We start from the raw sequence: 13627 nt of genomic DNA on the forward strand, positions 1-13627 counted from the left end.
ACAGATACAATGGCTCAGAATTTTAATTTTGAAGAGATTTTGCTAGGGTTATTTGTCTCAGCAGTCCAGTCCAGGGGCCGGGCACAAAGGTGACTGAGGCATGGAGACACAGTGCAGGGTCTGCTGATGGCATCACGGGCAAGTGGGTGACATTTCCACGGGGGAGACAGGCCTCAGTTTATTTTGGTGTCATGGAGACCGAGGCTTTGGGGGAAAAGATGCCTGCACTTGGTAAATACCTCGGGGCGAACCTTACCCTTGGAGCTGGAAGGATGAAGGTGGACGGGTGGGAGGTTAGATAACATAAGCACCGAGAGGAAAAGCGAAGGTGGGGCTTGCTTTCCCCGGCGCCAGAACAGCGATCCGGGGGAATCTGCGCGGACGGGTGCCTGCTGGCAATGTTAACTGCAGCGCTATCTGGTTTGTTTTTTCCATTAAATAAAAAACTGAAGAGGTAAACAAGTAAGCAGTTTTATTCTTATCATCACTTACAACATTCAGATCGGACTACGTAATGAAGCAATCCTATAAAACAATGTATTTTACTGCAATTTCCTTTTGAAGGAATATCAGCCCCTGGCCTTTCTCCATAAGCTTTCCGCACCCATGACAAGTCTCTTGTCCAAGTGCAGTGGCGGCTGCACTCTGTAGGTCAGGAGAAACTCATCAGGAAGAAGTTTCAATCGCCACGTGGATATTTTCTGCAATTTTCATTTTCCTATAGTCGATAATCTTCAGGTCTGAAAGACAAGAATCACCATTTATTTCTTCAGGAATCATATTATTTTCTCCTGTCTGATGAAGGAAGGCTATTTTTCAATTTAAAATGAAAGTAACTGTTCATTGAGAAATCATCTACAAACATTAGATTTTTGGTGAAAAACACTAAGGCCAAATCATCACAAAATGACAATCTCCAAGCTCTTTCAAGAATATTCATATAGGTCACCTTTTGCCTACACATGAATGTATTTAGTAACTTAAAAACTTGAATTTAACTTCTATTCCAGTTTTAAATATACTTTCATAAAGCCCTCTTGTTAGAAAGGATTGCTATGATCTTTAAAATCATAAAAGCATATGGATTTACCTAATCAAGGCAATTTCTGAATGAATAATTTCCCTATTTATATTATCATGCTAAATGTATTTATTTTTAAATAGACATTATCTTTTTTAAAAAATATATCTCTTTTTTTAATGTTTGTTTACTTATTATTGAGACAGAAACATAGCGTGAGTGGGGAGGGGCAGAGAGAGAGGGAGATGTAGAAGCAGGCTCCAGGCTGTTAGCACAGAGCCCGATGCAGGGCTAGAACCCACAAACCGTGATATCATTACTTGAGCCGAAGTTGGATGCTTAACTGACTGAGCCACCCAGGTGCCCCTAGACATTATCTTTTTAGAGAGACAGAGAGATAGAGCATGAGCAGGGGAGGGGCAGAGAGAGAGAGGGAGACACAGAATCCGAAGCAGGCTCCAGGCTCTAAACTGTCAGCACAGAGCCTGACACCGGGCTTAGAGTCACAAACCATGAGATCATGACTTGAGCCAAAGTCAGACGTTTAACTGACCGAGCCACTCAGGTGCCCCTATATTGTCTATTTTTTTTTTAATGTTTATTTATTTTTTAGAGAGAGCACACATGAATGGGGGAGAACTAAGAGGGGGACAAAGGATCTGAAGCAGGCCCTGAGCTGACAGCAGTGAGCCTGATGTGGGGCTCGAACCCACAAACTGTGAGATCATGGCCTGAGCTGAAGTTGGAGGCTCAGCTGACTGAGTCACCCAGGTGTTCCTAAATTTATTTTTCATTATGATACAGATACAAAATAAATGTATAAACAGCACACCTTTTATAGTTTAATTAAAACTGGTCTTTTCCTCATTTATAGGATCAACCATACTTGAAAGCTACTTCCAGCAGTAAATTAAAACAAAAAAATATTATTTAAGGGAAACATTAAATTATAAACAGTGGAGAAAATGAAGAATGGGAAATTACAAAATGCAAAAAATTCTGAAGTGCCCTTTTATGTTTTACATAGGTATATTTGTAGGTGTTGAGCTCATGTGGAATTTTCAGAAGGAAATTCATAATCAGTAAACTAAATAGATATTTTTGAAACAGCTGTAAAAATATTCGATAGTTTGAATTCCTTTAATGAGTAGATGAACTCTGTTTGCCCCGAAACAGCTTATCTAGTCCCTTTCTACATTTACAGCATGTTTTCTTAAACAGAATACTCACAAGATACCAGATAGCTCAGCTCTGAAGACCGACAGTCCGCTGGCTGAGTAAATAAACTATATTACAATTTAGAGTTATTATTTAGCTCTGAGGAACACAGCCTCTGATCTGGGAAACCAGCCAAATATGCTTCACCATATCAGCTGTTCTGTAGCAACAATAAGAGAAACTGTGGAATTTTGTCAGTTTTTGAAATCTCTTTCCAAATGTAAAAACTGCATCCAAAGTCTAGGAAAAGACAGTGTGGTCTGATAGCTGAATGTGGCTCCAAAGTGCACATTTAATCTCTGGCACATCACTCACTACAAAGCGGTTCCCAGTCAAGAGACGGCCCCACATTTAAAGAAAGAACTTGCTCTCCTGTTGAGCTGGTTTGTACAATTACTGAAGGGTGGAGGTGATGCCATTAGAAAGAATTCTTTAGGGGCCCCTGGGTGGCTCAGTTGGTTGAGCGTCAGACTCTTGATTTAGGCTCAGGTCATGATCCCAGGATGGTGGAATGGAGCTTAGTATCAGGCTCTGCCCTGAGAGTGGAGTCTGCTTAGGAATCTTTCTTTCTCTCTGCCCCTCTCCCCACCTTGGGCTCTATTTCTTTCTTTCTAAAATAGAAAAAAAATAGTAATAATTTAGAAAGAAGTTGTTTAATGTCCTAACAAGAAGTCTCTGCAACTTCACTCAATAAAACTAAATGTATTAGTCACAGTCCAGTTGTTTCCATGCCAAAGGTTAATTTGTTAAATAATGAGATTTAGATAAAAGCGCCTTTTAGGGGGATTGACAAGTAAAATTGGAAAAGTGTGTGAAGGGTGTAATCTGTGATAATAGGGGGTGTAGGGTGACCTGAAGGCTAGAGGGGGCTAATACAGCCCAGATTTGTGTCAAGATCTTTTGGTAGAAGCGAGGGTGATAGAGGGCTGTACCTGGAATCAGTGAGAAGAAAGGGCAGGTTCAAGATTGAGGGGGCAGAAAAGTACCATGTTGGCGGGGAGAGGGTGGAAAGGGAGCGGGAAGGGGCTAGAGAGAGGGAGGAGGAAGGTTCTACTAGGAAAGGATGATTCAGGGAAGATTCCTGATTTTCAGCTTGAAAATTCATCTCTGCCAATGATAACGCTATTGACTTTTTCAGGATAGGGACTACAGGTGGAAGGACAAACTGGAAGAGAAAGATCCTGGTTTTGGTTATGATGAGACCTGGACGTGACAGGCAGCTCGCAATGAGATCTGGAGTTTAGGATAAAGGGGGCAAAGGGAAGACATGTGAGAGTCTCTACCACACACTCCTTTTCCATCCCACTTCTGCATACCAAGTGGCCTCGATTAAACCATCTTCAATGGTCCTCCACTGCTTTGTCAAAATTCAGATACCTTGCAGTTCAATATATACCCCTCCATGACATGGCGTCAGCTAACATTTCTGGCTTATTCTTTGTATACCCCAACCCTTTACATCCTGGTCCCATTACACTACTGCTATTGCCCAGATAAGCACTTTCATACCTCTGGACTTGGGTTTTTGGGCTTTTCTCTGTCTGGAAGACTTGACTAAACCTTCAAAATCCACCTCAAAAATCACATCCTCTGGGAAGCCCTATATAAACTTCCTTCTAACTTAGGGGTCCTTTCTCTGAAATTGTCCGAGAATAGCAGGCATACTTCTACTAAGGTGTTTTTCAAATTATAATTGCCCTTATTTATGTAAGTAAATTGTGTTGTTTATGTAAGATGTACTGAATGCTTACTAGATGCCATGAAGTATACTAACTCCTTTACATGCATTATCGCATTTTACTCCCATTAACGACAGTTTATCGATCCCATCTTAGAGTTGATGATACTGAGCCTCAGAGAGGCTAGCCAACTAGCCTAAAGACACACAGCTAGGAAGGGGATGGTAAGGACCTAGGGCAAGCCTTCTGACTCCCAGTGCCTGCTTGCACCATTCCACTCTATCTGACTCTTATTAGGCTGTTGGATCCTTTGAAGGCAGGGTCCCAATATAACTGATCTTATGCTTCCAGCAATCAGCACAGTGCCCAGCACGGAGTGGATGCCTGTGACAGATCTGTTACTACAGTGCAGTGACTGCCTTGAAAATGCCACTTTGTTTTACAAACTCTTCTTTTCCTTTTTTAATGAAAGTCATCAGGATCTTTTATGGATGGTTAATTTGCTTCCAGGAGGGGAAAACAGTTATCATGGTCAAGGGGACCAGATACTTCAGAAGCTGGCACAGCCAGAAACATCAACTCATACTGAGACAATGACATTACATGGCATTCAGGAGATATGCTCATGGGGAAAAGTGAGGATTTTACGCTAAATACAGTTTTGTTTCTACACACACACACACACACACACACACACACACACACACGAAAGCAGGCACACATACAATGCACTTCTATTGCTTGCTCCCTTCCACTAAAAGAAATCCAAGATAAGAAAGGGGAGGGGAGGACTATTTAGCTGCTGCTTCTCAGCCTCCAGTGGGCATACGCATCCCTTGGACTCTTGTGAAGACGCAGATTCAGATTCAGTTAATCTGTTGAGGGGCTCATGAGTCTGCATTTCTAATGAACCCCCACAGGATGCAAGGCTCGTCCATGGACCACATGATCACTTAGCAAGGCTTCGCCTCAGAAAGAGCTATTCATAAGACAGAGGAGATGACTATTTGAAGATGCTGAAGAGGCAAGTGAAATGTACCGTTTAGTACATTTCTGAAACTGCTGAGTCTAAGAGAAGGTAATACATTTCTTCCTTAGCGAGGGGTGATTCCATTTGCTGTACAGTGTCTTTCTTGGCTCTTTACCACAAGAGGACTTTAGTAACAGGAAGTTTTATGCTTTTCTGATAGAGTAATAAGTCATTTCAAGCTATGATAACATGTACTGAGGCTGGATACTGAAATTCCTTTGGGATCTGTCATCAAAGGAAGATTAAGTTGTCGTCCATGTAGTGGTAGTAATTTGAGGTAAATGTCATATTTGGTTCTTCAAGTGTTGTTAATCCATATATGACAACACTATGTTAATCAGCATCAAAATCCTGGGTTGTGTTGTTTATATACTTACCCTACTTCATGTGTACATCTACCTGGCGTCCTTACTAGGTTCAATAATTTTTTAAAGCAAGACACGTGGCATCTAGTGTGTTGCTTTGGATAGCATGGATGCTTAAATGTTGTGAACTTAAATGAAGTGGCTAAATCCTTTGCAAAAAGGATGAGTGAATTTATATTCTATACTTATTTGCCTTAGTTCTTGGTTACTGTTTCAGTGCAAATAAAAAATCACGAAGTTTTAAAAGAATAGAAAATATATAAGCTTAATTTTTTATAAGCAACAGTATTTTATAATAATCTCAGGAAATCTTTGAAGAGACATTTCAAATGCTATTACAGAAAGCTAACCTCTGTTAATTTTTGTTTTTTTTCCACACAAATTTACTCCTTGACAGAAATATGTTAATTTTAATAAAATTACCAATATTTTCTTTATATATAAAGAATATATAATATATAATATAAAGTATCCAAAATTAAGTATATCAGCGGTACACTAAAGCACAGACTCTTTATAAAAATTTCTATTTTAGCTATATATAGCCATTAAGCAAACTTTAAGAAACAAAGACCAAAATATGAATTTACCATACTTCCTGAAAAAAAGTCGATTTCTCTTTCAGGGAGATAAGATTCTGACCGTTTATTCATTCAACAAAGATTACTGAGGGTCAGTCCAGCTATGGGTACTGGGAACAGCAGTAAGCAAGACAGAGTTCTGTCTTTAAATAGTGTATTTTCTTTTTTTATTAATTTAAAAAAATGTTTATTTTTAAGAGACAGAGGCAAAGTGTGGGGGGTGGGGAGGGGCAGAGAGAGAAGGAGAGAGAGGGAGACACAGGTCTGAAGCAGCTCCAGGCTCTGCGCTGTCCGCAGAGTCCGATGTGGGGCTTGAACTCACAAACTGCGAGATCATGCCTTGAGCTGAAGTCAGACACTTAACCGACTAAGCCACCCAGGCGCCCCTAGACAGTGCATTTTCTAATAGAGGGAGATGCACACATGGACATATTCACACACACACACACCCACACACGTACACTTTGACCTCTGAGGTGAAACCTTAAAGTTTTGTTTGAGCTTTCATATATATGCTTAGGATAATTTGGGAGATTAAAGAATCTTCAAAGAATTAGCCAACGCAAGACTTTCTTTAATTCATTCTCTAAGTTGTGCTAAATTACACAGCGACTAAGTGTTCTACAGCAACAATTCATTTTACACTTAATACTTGTCACTAGCAACAAACTGTCTTCAAACACTATTGCTTTTTTTAAAAAAAATCACTTCTTTGAATAAGGAAACAGAACTTAAAAAAAGGTCTAGAGGAGCTACAGGATGTATTCTGTGGTGGCTGTGACTGCTCACCAACTTTAAAGTTAAAATCATACCACATCTCACAAAATTAGCAATTTTCCGTAGCAAATCCTTTATCACTGACATCCTTATGCAAAATGTTGCCAGTCACTCATTAAATGAAACAGGCAAAATACTGCCACTCATTAAAATGAAACAAGTACATCTTAGAGATTCAGATTCAAATTCAGGACAAAAACAAAAAATGACAGAGACCAACACATTTCAAATAACTTGAAAATGGGGACATTTCTAGAAAAGAATTTACCTTTTGACTTTAGGAAAAATCTTTAGGGGAGATTTTAGTTTTTTTGCAAGATGATGGGAAATATCCCTTTGGTTTGTGGATAAAATGAAATATAAAGCTATAAAACACACAGTTTATGTGACAGTTCAGTTAGAGACACTTAATATTATTTATCCCATTCAGATGATTTATTTTCCAGAAGAAAATAGCATTTGAATTTCAGTTGTAAATCCATGAAATCGGGTATAACTTAAGTGTAATAAATCTCAAAAACATTTTATTCCCCCGTCGGTCTTATGTCTTTTCACTCATAAATATTTGTCAGGATAATGCTTACTCTAGCACAATATTTAAAAGAGGAGAATAAAATTTGGACAATGAAGTAATCTTCAGAACAATAAGGGTCAGTTTGATGGAGTTTTATGTCGTTGCCATTGTACTGATGAAATTATTTAGAATAAGACATTACAGGAAATCTGGTGACATCACATATCCCTTGAACTACAATCCTCTGAACTAAAGATGTTAGCTGCACAGGAGACAGTGAGGCAGAATTATGGTGTCTCTATACTCACTTTTCTAAGCGCTGTACCATGTACCAAATCCTGATCAGAAACATTGCAATAGTGCTTAAAAAAACACAAAAACAACACTAAACTCATAGCTTGTTTAAAAAAAAATTTAAGATCAACTTACTGTTTTTTTCAATCAAAAGAAATAGGAATTGCTGTTACATTTAATTGTCACTTTTAAGTCATAAGCTCTATTGGCTAGGAATGATTTGGTTTGGTTGTTCAAGTAGAGATTATTTTTAATTTTAACAACCAGTCCTAATCTGTTCGTATCCAAAAGAACAGCAAGTTTAGAGTGTCTAATTTGAGCAAATTCAGCCCTGGAAATACTGAGATCTACAGTTTATGCCAATGCTGAGCTGGTTGAAATAATGGGAAAATTGGAAGGTAACCTGGCTCCTGAAGTCCAGCTAATGACCTCTGCCTGTGAAGAGCAGCAAATTGAGTTAAATCTTGTAGGAAAATGCCATATGACTAGACGAGCATAAAACTGTGGAAAATCTTGAAGATGTCTAGATCCCAATTCCTTATGGGTTTTGAAAAGGTAAAAATCCTTCTTTAATGTCTTTAAATATAATAAGCCTCTGATGTGAAGCACATTTTATAAAAAAGGCATAGGTAAAAAAATTTTTTTTCTGGGTATTAATTTAACTAACACTGAAAATCTGTAGATGTTTAGGATTCATAGGTTTCATATCAGAGGGCACGTACGAAGTCGAATCCTGCTCTCTTCCAGAGCTCCAGACCAGACAGGATGCTCGCCGCGGCCCCTTTCTAGAGCTAATGTGGCCGCACCTGCTTTCCTTCGAGGCGCCACCTATAAAAGTGTAAACCGAGTCCTGCTTTCAGCAGAGACAATCCAGAGCGCGTCACTAGTGTCCTCCTCCTTCCCCACTTCTATCCTGGCCATTCTCCCCTTGGTAGGCACACTTCTAACAGCACATTCTAAAGGGCATGAGCCACCAGGGACAGGGGTTTTCATTATAAACATCTCCTTTCAAGATTTATTGAAGCAGAACTTTTCACACTTTGTTCCTATACAAAGGTGAGAGTCTTGCTTGAAATAAAGCATTACTGATTTAATGAGTGAGGAATGAAACATCTATTTCTTTTTTGGTATTGTTTCATCACTTTGAGTTGAAATTTTCCACATACCTTGTTTTTCCTAAGAAAAGCTCTCCTACAGAATTTCATGAAAATGAAAATAAAAAAAGTTTAAAATGATCCATGTTTTATTTTTACATACATAATGAAAAGTTTCCATTACAGTGATAACACTGTAATTTCCATGATTACTGTGGTTTTGTAATGTGTTGGCAAAACTATACTGATTTTGGAAATAACTATTGATGGTATTAAAATAAGTTGGCCATTTGAAAGCTATAATCCCAGGCCACACAGCTGTGAAGAAGAGTGCTACTGCTTTTTTTCTGACAAATGAATTCAAGTGCATGCCCTACAACCATGACTTGCACATGGCGGTCATACATCTATTCTGTACCATCAGGAAATAAAATATAAGTTTATAACATATTCTAACACAATTCATGTGTCCTTGAGATATAAAAATACTAATATACCAAGTATATCCACTAATTTAAGAAGTGAAGTTTATAGGCAATACTTCTCATACAAAAAAAAATGACCTCTAGTTATTAAAAAATACTCCATTTTCTTATAAATATCAATTTCTTTCCTTGTCTAACATTATTTTACTTTATTTTAAATATTTTTTAATGTATGTATATTTTTGAGAGACACAGAGACAGAGTGTGAGTGGGGAGGGGCAGAGACAGAGGGAGACACAGAATCAGAAGCAGGATCCAGGCTCCGAGCGGTCAGTACAGAGCCTGACGTGGGGTTTGAACTCACGGACCATGAGATCATGACCTGAGCTGAAGTCAGACACTTAACTGACTGAGCCCCTAACATTATTTTAAAAATGAACACACACTAGCATAAGAAAACTAGACATAAACTGAAATTAGGCCTGATAGAACATAACTTTCATGATTTAAAATAATTTAAATGAAATATTGACAATAGAGCTTTAAATTAAGATTAAAACAATTTTGCCAATCACCTGCTGAGTTCAAAGCTTAGTTCTGACTATTGTTACTAGGTGTTGTTCAAAAGCTTTGGTCTCCAGTGGACAAGCTAATAAACTTAACATTTCCCCAAAAGCTAATAAGAGTTCCAAGTTTAAAATGTACATTCCTATACTATAAGCATATTTTAAGTTTTATTGCTAGGGAAACGACAACCGAAACAAGCTATTTTTGTGTCTATTTATTTAGGTGCAATGTACGTACATCTGTTTCAGTCAAGTCTCTGCAGATTCACCACCAGATCTATCTTGAATAAGTTCCAATCACCACATTCCAGAGGAAGACCATATTGCTGGCTTAGCTATTTTGGGTGGAACAAGAGCATATTTCAAGCAGCTCCTTCTCCAGAAGGAGAAGAAAAAATTTCTCATGAAAGCATACCCACCAGTAATGAGAAATCCCTTTTTCAAGGGATTGCACTGCATAGTATGTTACACATTTTAACTTTAATTCTAACGTATAGTATTTAATACTGGACCTTTATGAAATGGCAAACCACTAAAATGGCAACGTTCATTAAAGTAGTCACTAACCACATGACGCTACTGAAATTTAACTTAATTAATTAATCAAATTAAAAGTTCAATTCCTCAGCCACACTAGCTACAGTGTAAGTATGCAGGAGCCACCATGTCATTAGCTCAGATACAGAGTTTTTCCATCGTGGTGGAAAGTTCTGTAAGACCGCCCTGAACTAAAAGGTCATCTATTTCTCAGACAACAAGCGTTTTGGTTAATCCAAAAATGCCTGTTTTTTACCCCTGGTTATATGCATTCCATGGTAATAAAAGCTAACTGATCTGACAGCTCTTGTGCAGAAGAATAAAATGTTGAATGATTTATGTTAACTAGTACACCGATATCATGATATATTCTCCAACTGTAATATAACTGTATACCCACGTGATTTTTTTATTTTGGAGAGAGAGACAGAGAGGAGCAGGGGCAGGGGAGAGAGGCAGAGGCGGAGAGAATCCCAAGCAGGCTCTGTGCTGAGTAGGGAGACTGAAGCAGGGCTCAATCGCACAAACCATGAGGTCAGGACCTGAGCCGAAATCAAGAGTTGGACACTCAACCGACTGAGCCACCCAGGTGCCCCTTTACCCACATTATGATCTGGGGAACATAAATCAACACAAGTTGTATGCCTACTTATACTTTAGTAAAGTATAAAGGAAAGCCAGGTGCCTTAATGCATATTCCTGCTACAGGGAAATTTGGAATGAAAAGAAAGGGCAGGGAAATACCTCCCCAGAGCAGCAACTCAAAAATGCATCGAGCTACTCTAAATTTCTCTGTAAGTCTCCTTAAGATAATTATAGAAAAGCCCTTCCTAATTCCATTAATATAATAAAGGCACTCAGTCACCTTCTAAATTGTTTTAAATGAACCAGGAACCAGGAATCACTTAGTAAAATGAGCAGTTTGATCAGTACTCTTTTTTTTTAATTAAAAAAATTTTTAATGTTTATTTTATATTTGAGAGAAAGAGAACACAAGCATGGGAGGAGCAGACAGAGAGGGAGACACAGGATCCAAAGGAGGCTCCCAGCTCTGAGCTGTCAGCACAGGCCCCGATGTGGGGCTTGAACTCATGAACTGTGAGATCATGACCTGAGCCGAGGTTGGTTCTTAACTGACTGAGCCACTCAGGCACCCCTGATCAGTACTCTTTAACTATAATAATACTAACTATAATTTGTTGTGAGTAGTTATTATATTACTATATTATCTGGTTTAACTGATTTAGAATATTCATGATATACAACTCCAACTGCATACTCAATGGTTGGTCACATATTTGATTAAGTAGCATCTTTGGTATTTCTAATTTAAAAAAAAAACAGTGCCAGACCCCTCTTGGTTAGGAATATAAATTCATTTATGGTGGTGTTTCTATAAGAAAATATCATGATATGGCATTCTTCTTTTTAAAAAATGCTTTTTTAATGTTACTTATTTTTGAGATAGAGACAGAGCATGAGCAGAGGAGGGGCAGACAGAGAGGGAGACACAGAATCAGAAGCAAGTTCTAGGCTCTGAGCTGCCAGCACAGAGCCTGACATGGAGCTTGAACCCGTGAACTGTGAGATCATGACCTGAGCTGAAGTCAGACGCTTAACTGACTGAGCCACCCAGGCGTCTCTGATAAGACATTCTTAGACTTACAGACTTCATACAGCATGGTAACCTACCAAAATACTTCTTAAAGATATGACTTTCTAGAGCATACTACTGGAGAACTCCATACAACTTACACACACCTATGTAAGGTGCTACAAGAACAAGTTAAATTAATTCTGAAAGTGTAAAAATTTTCAAGTACAGGAGTCTCATCTCTCAGATGTCAAAGGTGGAAACTATAAATATCAAAGCATGTATAACGTACAACATTTATTTTCACAAACTACTGATTTATGTAAATAAACCACTGCATAACCTGGGTAAAAAAAAGTGAATTTAAGTAAAAATAATTTAAAATAGACTCTTGAGTTTTGACATAAAGGCAAACTATTAAATAGGAATCTAAAAAGGTCAAAAGAAGAGAGACAATCACCCCATACTTATCTCAGTTGTTAGAATCAAATCACGTCACATAACGTATAGTTTCTTGTCATCATCAAGCAATGAAAACCAGAATCTAAGGAGTGATGAGAAATGCACTTCTTTATTTTAGAGAGAAATACTTACCATGAGAATGTACCCTCATAACTAGCTGGCAAGGGTATCAGATACCATAAAATCAATTCTTTCAATTTTTTACATACAGTTTGTTAATCATTTGATATCAACTGAAAATTGATTAATTCAGATGATAGAATGAAGAGAAACAAAAGAAATAAAAGTGTTTTTAAAGCTAGTCAGTTTCGTTGATTGTAGCATGAAGAATTAATATTAAATTGGAGCATTTTACTACCTTCGCTTTATGTCTTCTAGAGATTCTTTCCTAACTTCATTTATAAAAGCTGATACAAAGATATTTGATTTCTTCATTTATTCATTCATAAGAATTTGCTGAGTGCCTCCTTAATGTGCCAGATGCTACTATGCTCGGCTAAGTAAGACAACATGCAGTTCGTTCATGGAGTCTAGTTAGAGAAACAAAAAAAATCACCCTGATATTTTATTCCATTAGAATAAATGCAGTAAATGAAAAGGAAGGGTACAATGAGACCTATGAAGGGGGCCTAATCCATTTCAAGGAGTAAAGGAAGGACTTCTGGAGGAGGTTACATTTAAATACTGCATAATCTGAATATCCTAGACATCTATCAAAAGGTCTAGCAAAGGTATAAACTCGATAAAAGTTTATGCAGCCAAATTAATTCATTGTTTTAATGTTGGTTCTCTGTGTGTCTTGGTGCCTATGACAGTATCTTATACAGAAGAGGTAGCTAAAATATATTTGTAGAAAAAATAATGAAGCCGTTGCTTCTATGGAAGGAGCATAGGCTTTGGAATCAGACATAGTTGGGTTCAAATGCAGGCTATACTACAAACCCGGTGATCCTTGCCTTATGCTTGAAAAAGGAGTAATATCTCTATGTTATAGGCCTGTGGAGAAAATTAAATACAATGCATGTAAAATACCTAGTACAGTGTTGGGCAATTGGTAAGTGTCCAATAAACAGTGACTATAATAAATGGTCATTAATAGTTACATTATTTTGTTCATCATCTGCAGATTTTATAAAGAAGCACCTTGATACAAGTCAGTAAAGTTAAAAAGATTCAAACAGAATACTCTAAATACTTCTGTGTGGAAAGGCTCTGAAGATGATCTCCATGTAATAACAACAGAGTCCAAGATTAGATTGCTGGGTTTACTGACAATCCTGAGAGGGCTTGTATTTTCACCAACATGGGATTTCACCTCTGTTTCACCAACCTATCTGAGTAAGGAGCCAATAAAGGGTATGGATTTTTAGAACACAGAGGGGAGGGTCTGCAGGAAGATGAGCTGTCTTGTATAGATTGAGCAATAAGGAGGTGTGGTTCTCTTTCAGACCTACTGTATAAATTCTGTAA

General features: G+C 37.9%; 1 protein-coding gene across 1 annotated transcript in view; it reads right to left on the reverse strand.

Annotated features, from left to right (window-relative positions):
• Positions 1 to 454: 454 nt before the first annotated feature.
• The window catches only part of MRPL13 (mitochondrial ribosomal protein L13), a 45144-nt gene continuing 31971 nt past the window's right edge, over positions 455 to 13627 (reverse strand). Inside the window, exon 7 of the mRNA XM_029923924.1 lies at positions 455 to 740. Coding sequence (XP_029779784.1) covers positions 719 to 740 — 22 coding nt within the window. The 3' untranslated portion in view covers positions 455 to 718. The remainder of the gene's footprint in view (positions 741 to 13627) is intronic.

This window comes from Suricata suricatta, chromosome 15, assembly GCF_006229205.1.
Source record: "Suricata suricatta isolate VVHF042 chromosome 15, meerkat_22Aug2017_6uvM2_HiC, whole genome shotgun sequence".
In the NCBI taxonomy this organism is placed as follows: Eukaryota; Metazoa; Chordata; class Mammalia; order Carnivora; family Herpestidae; genus Suricata; species Suricata suricatta.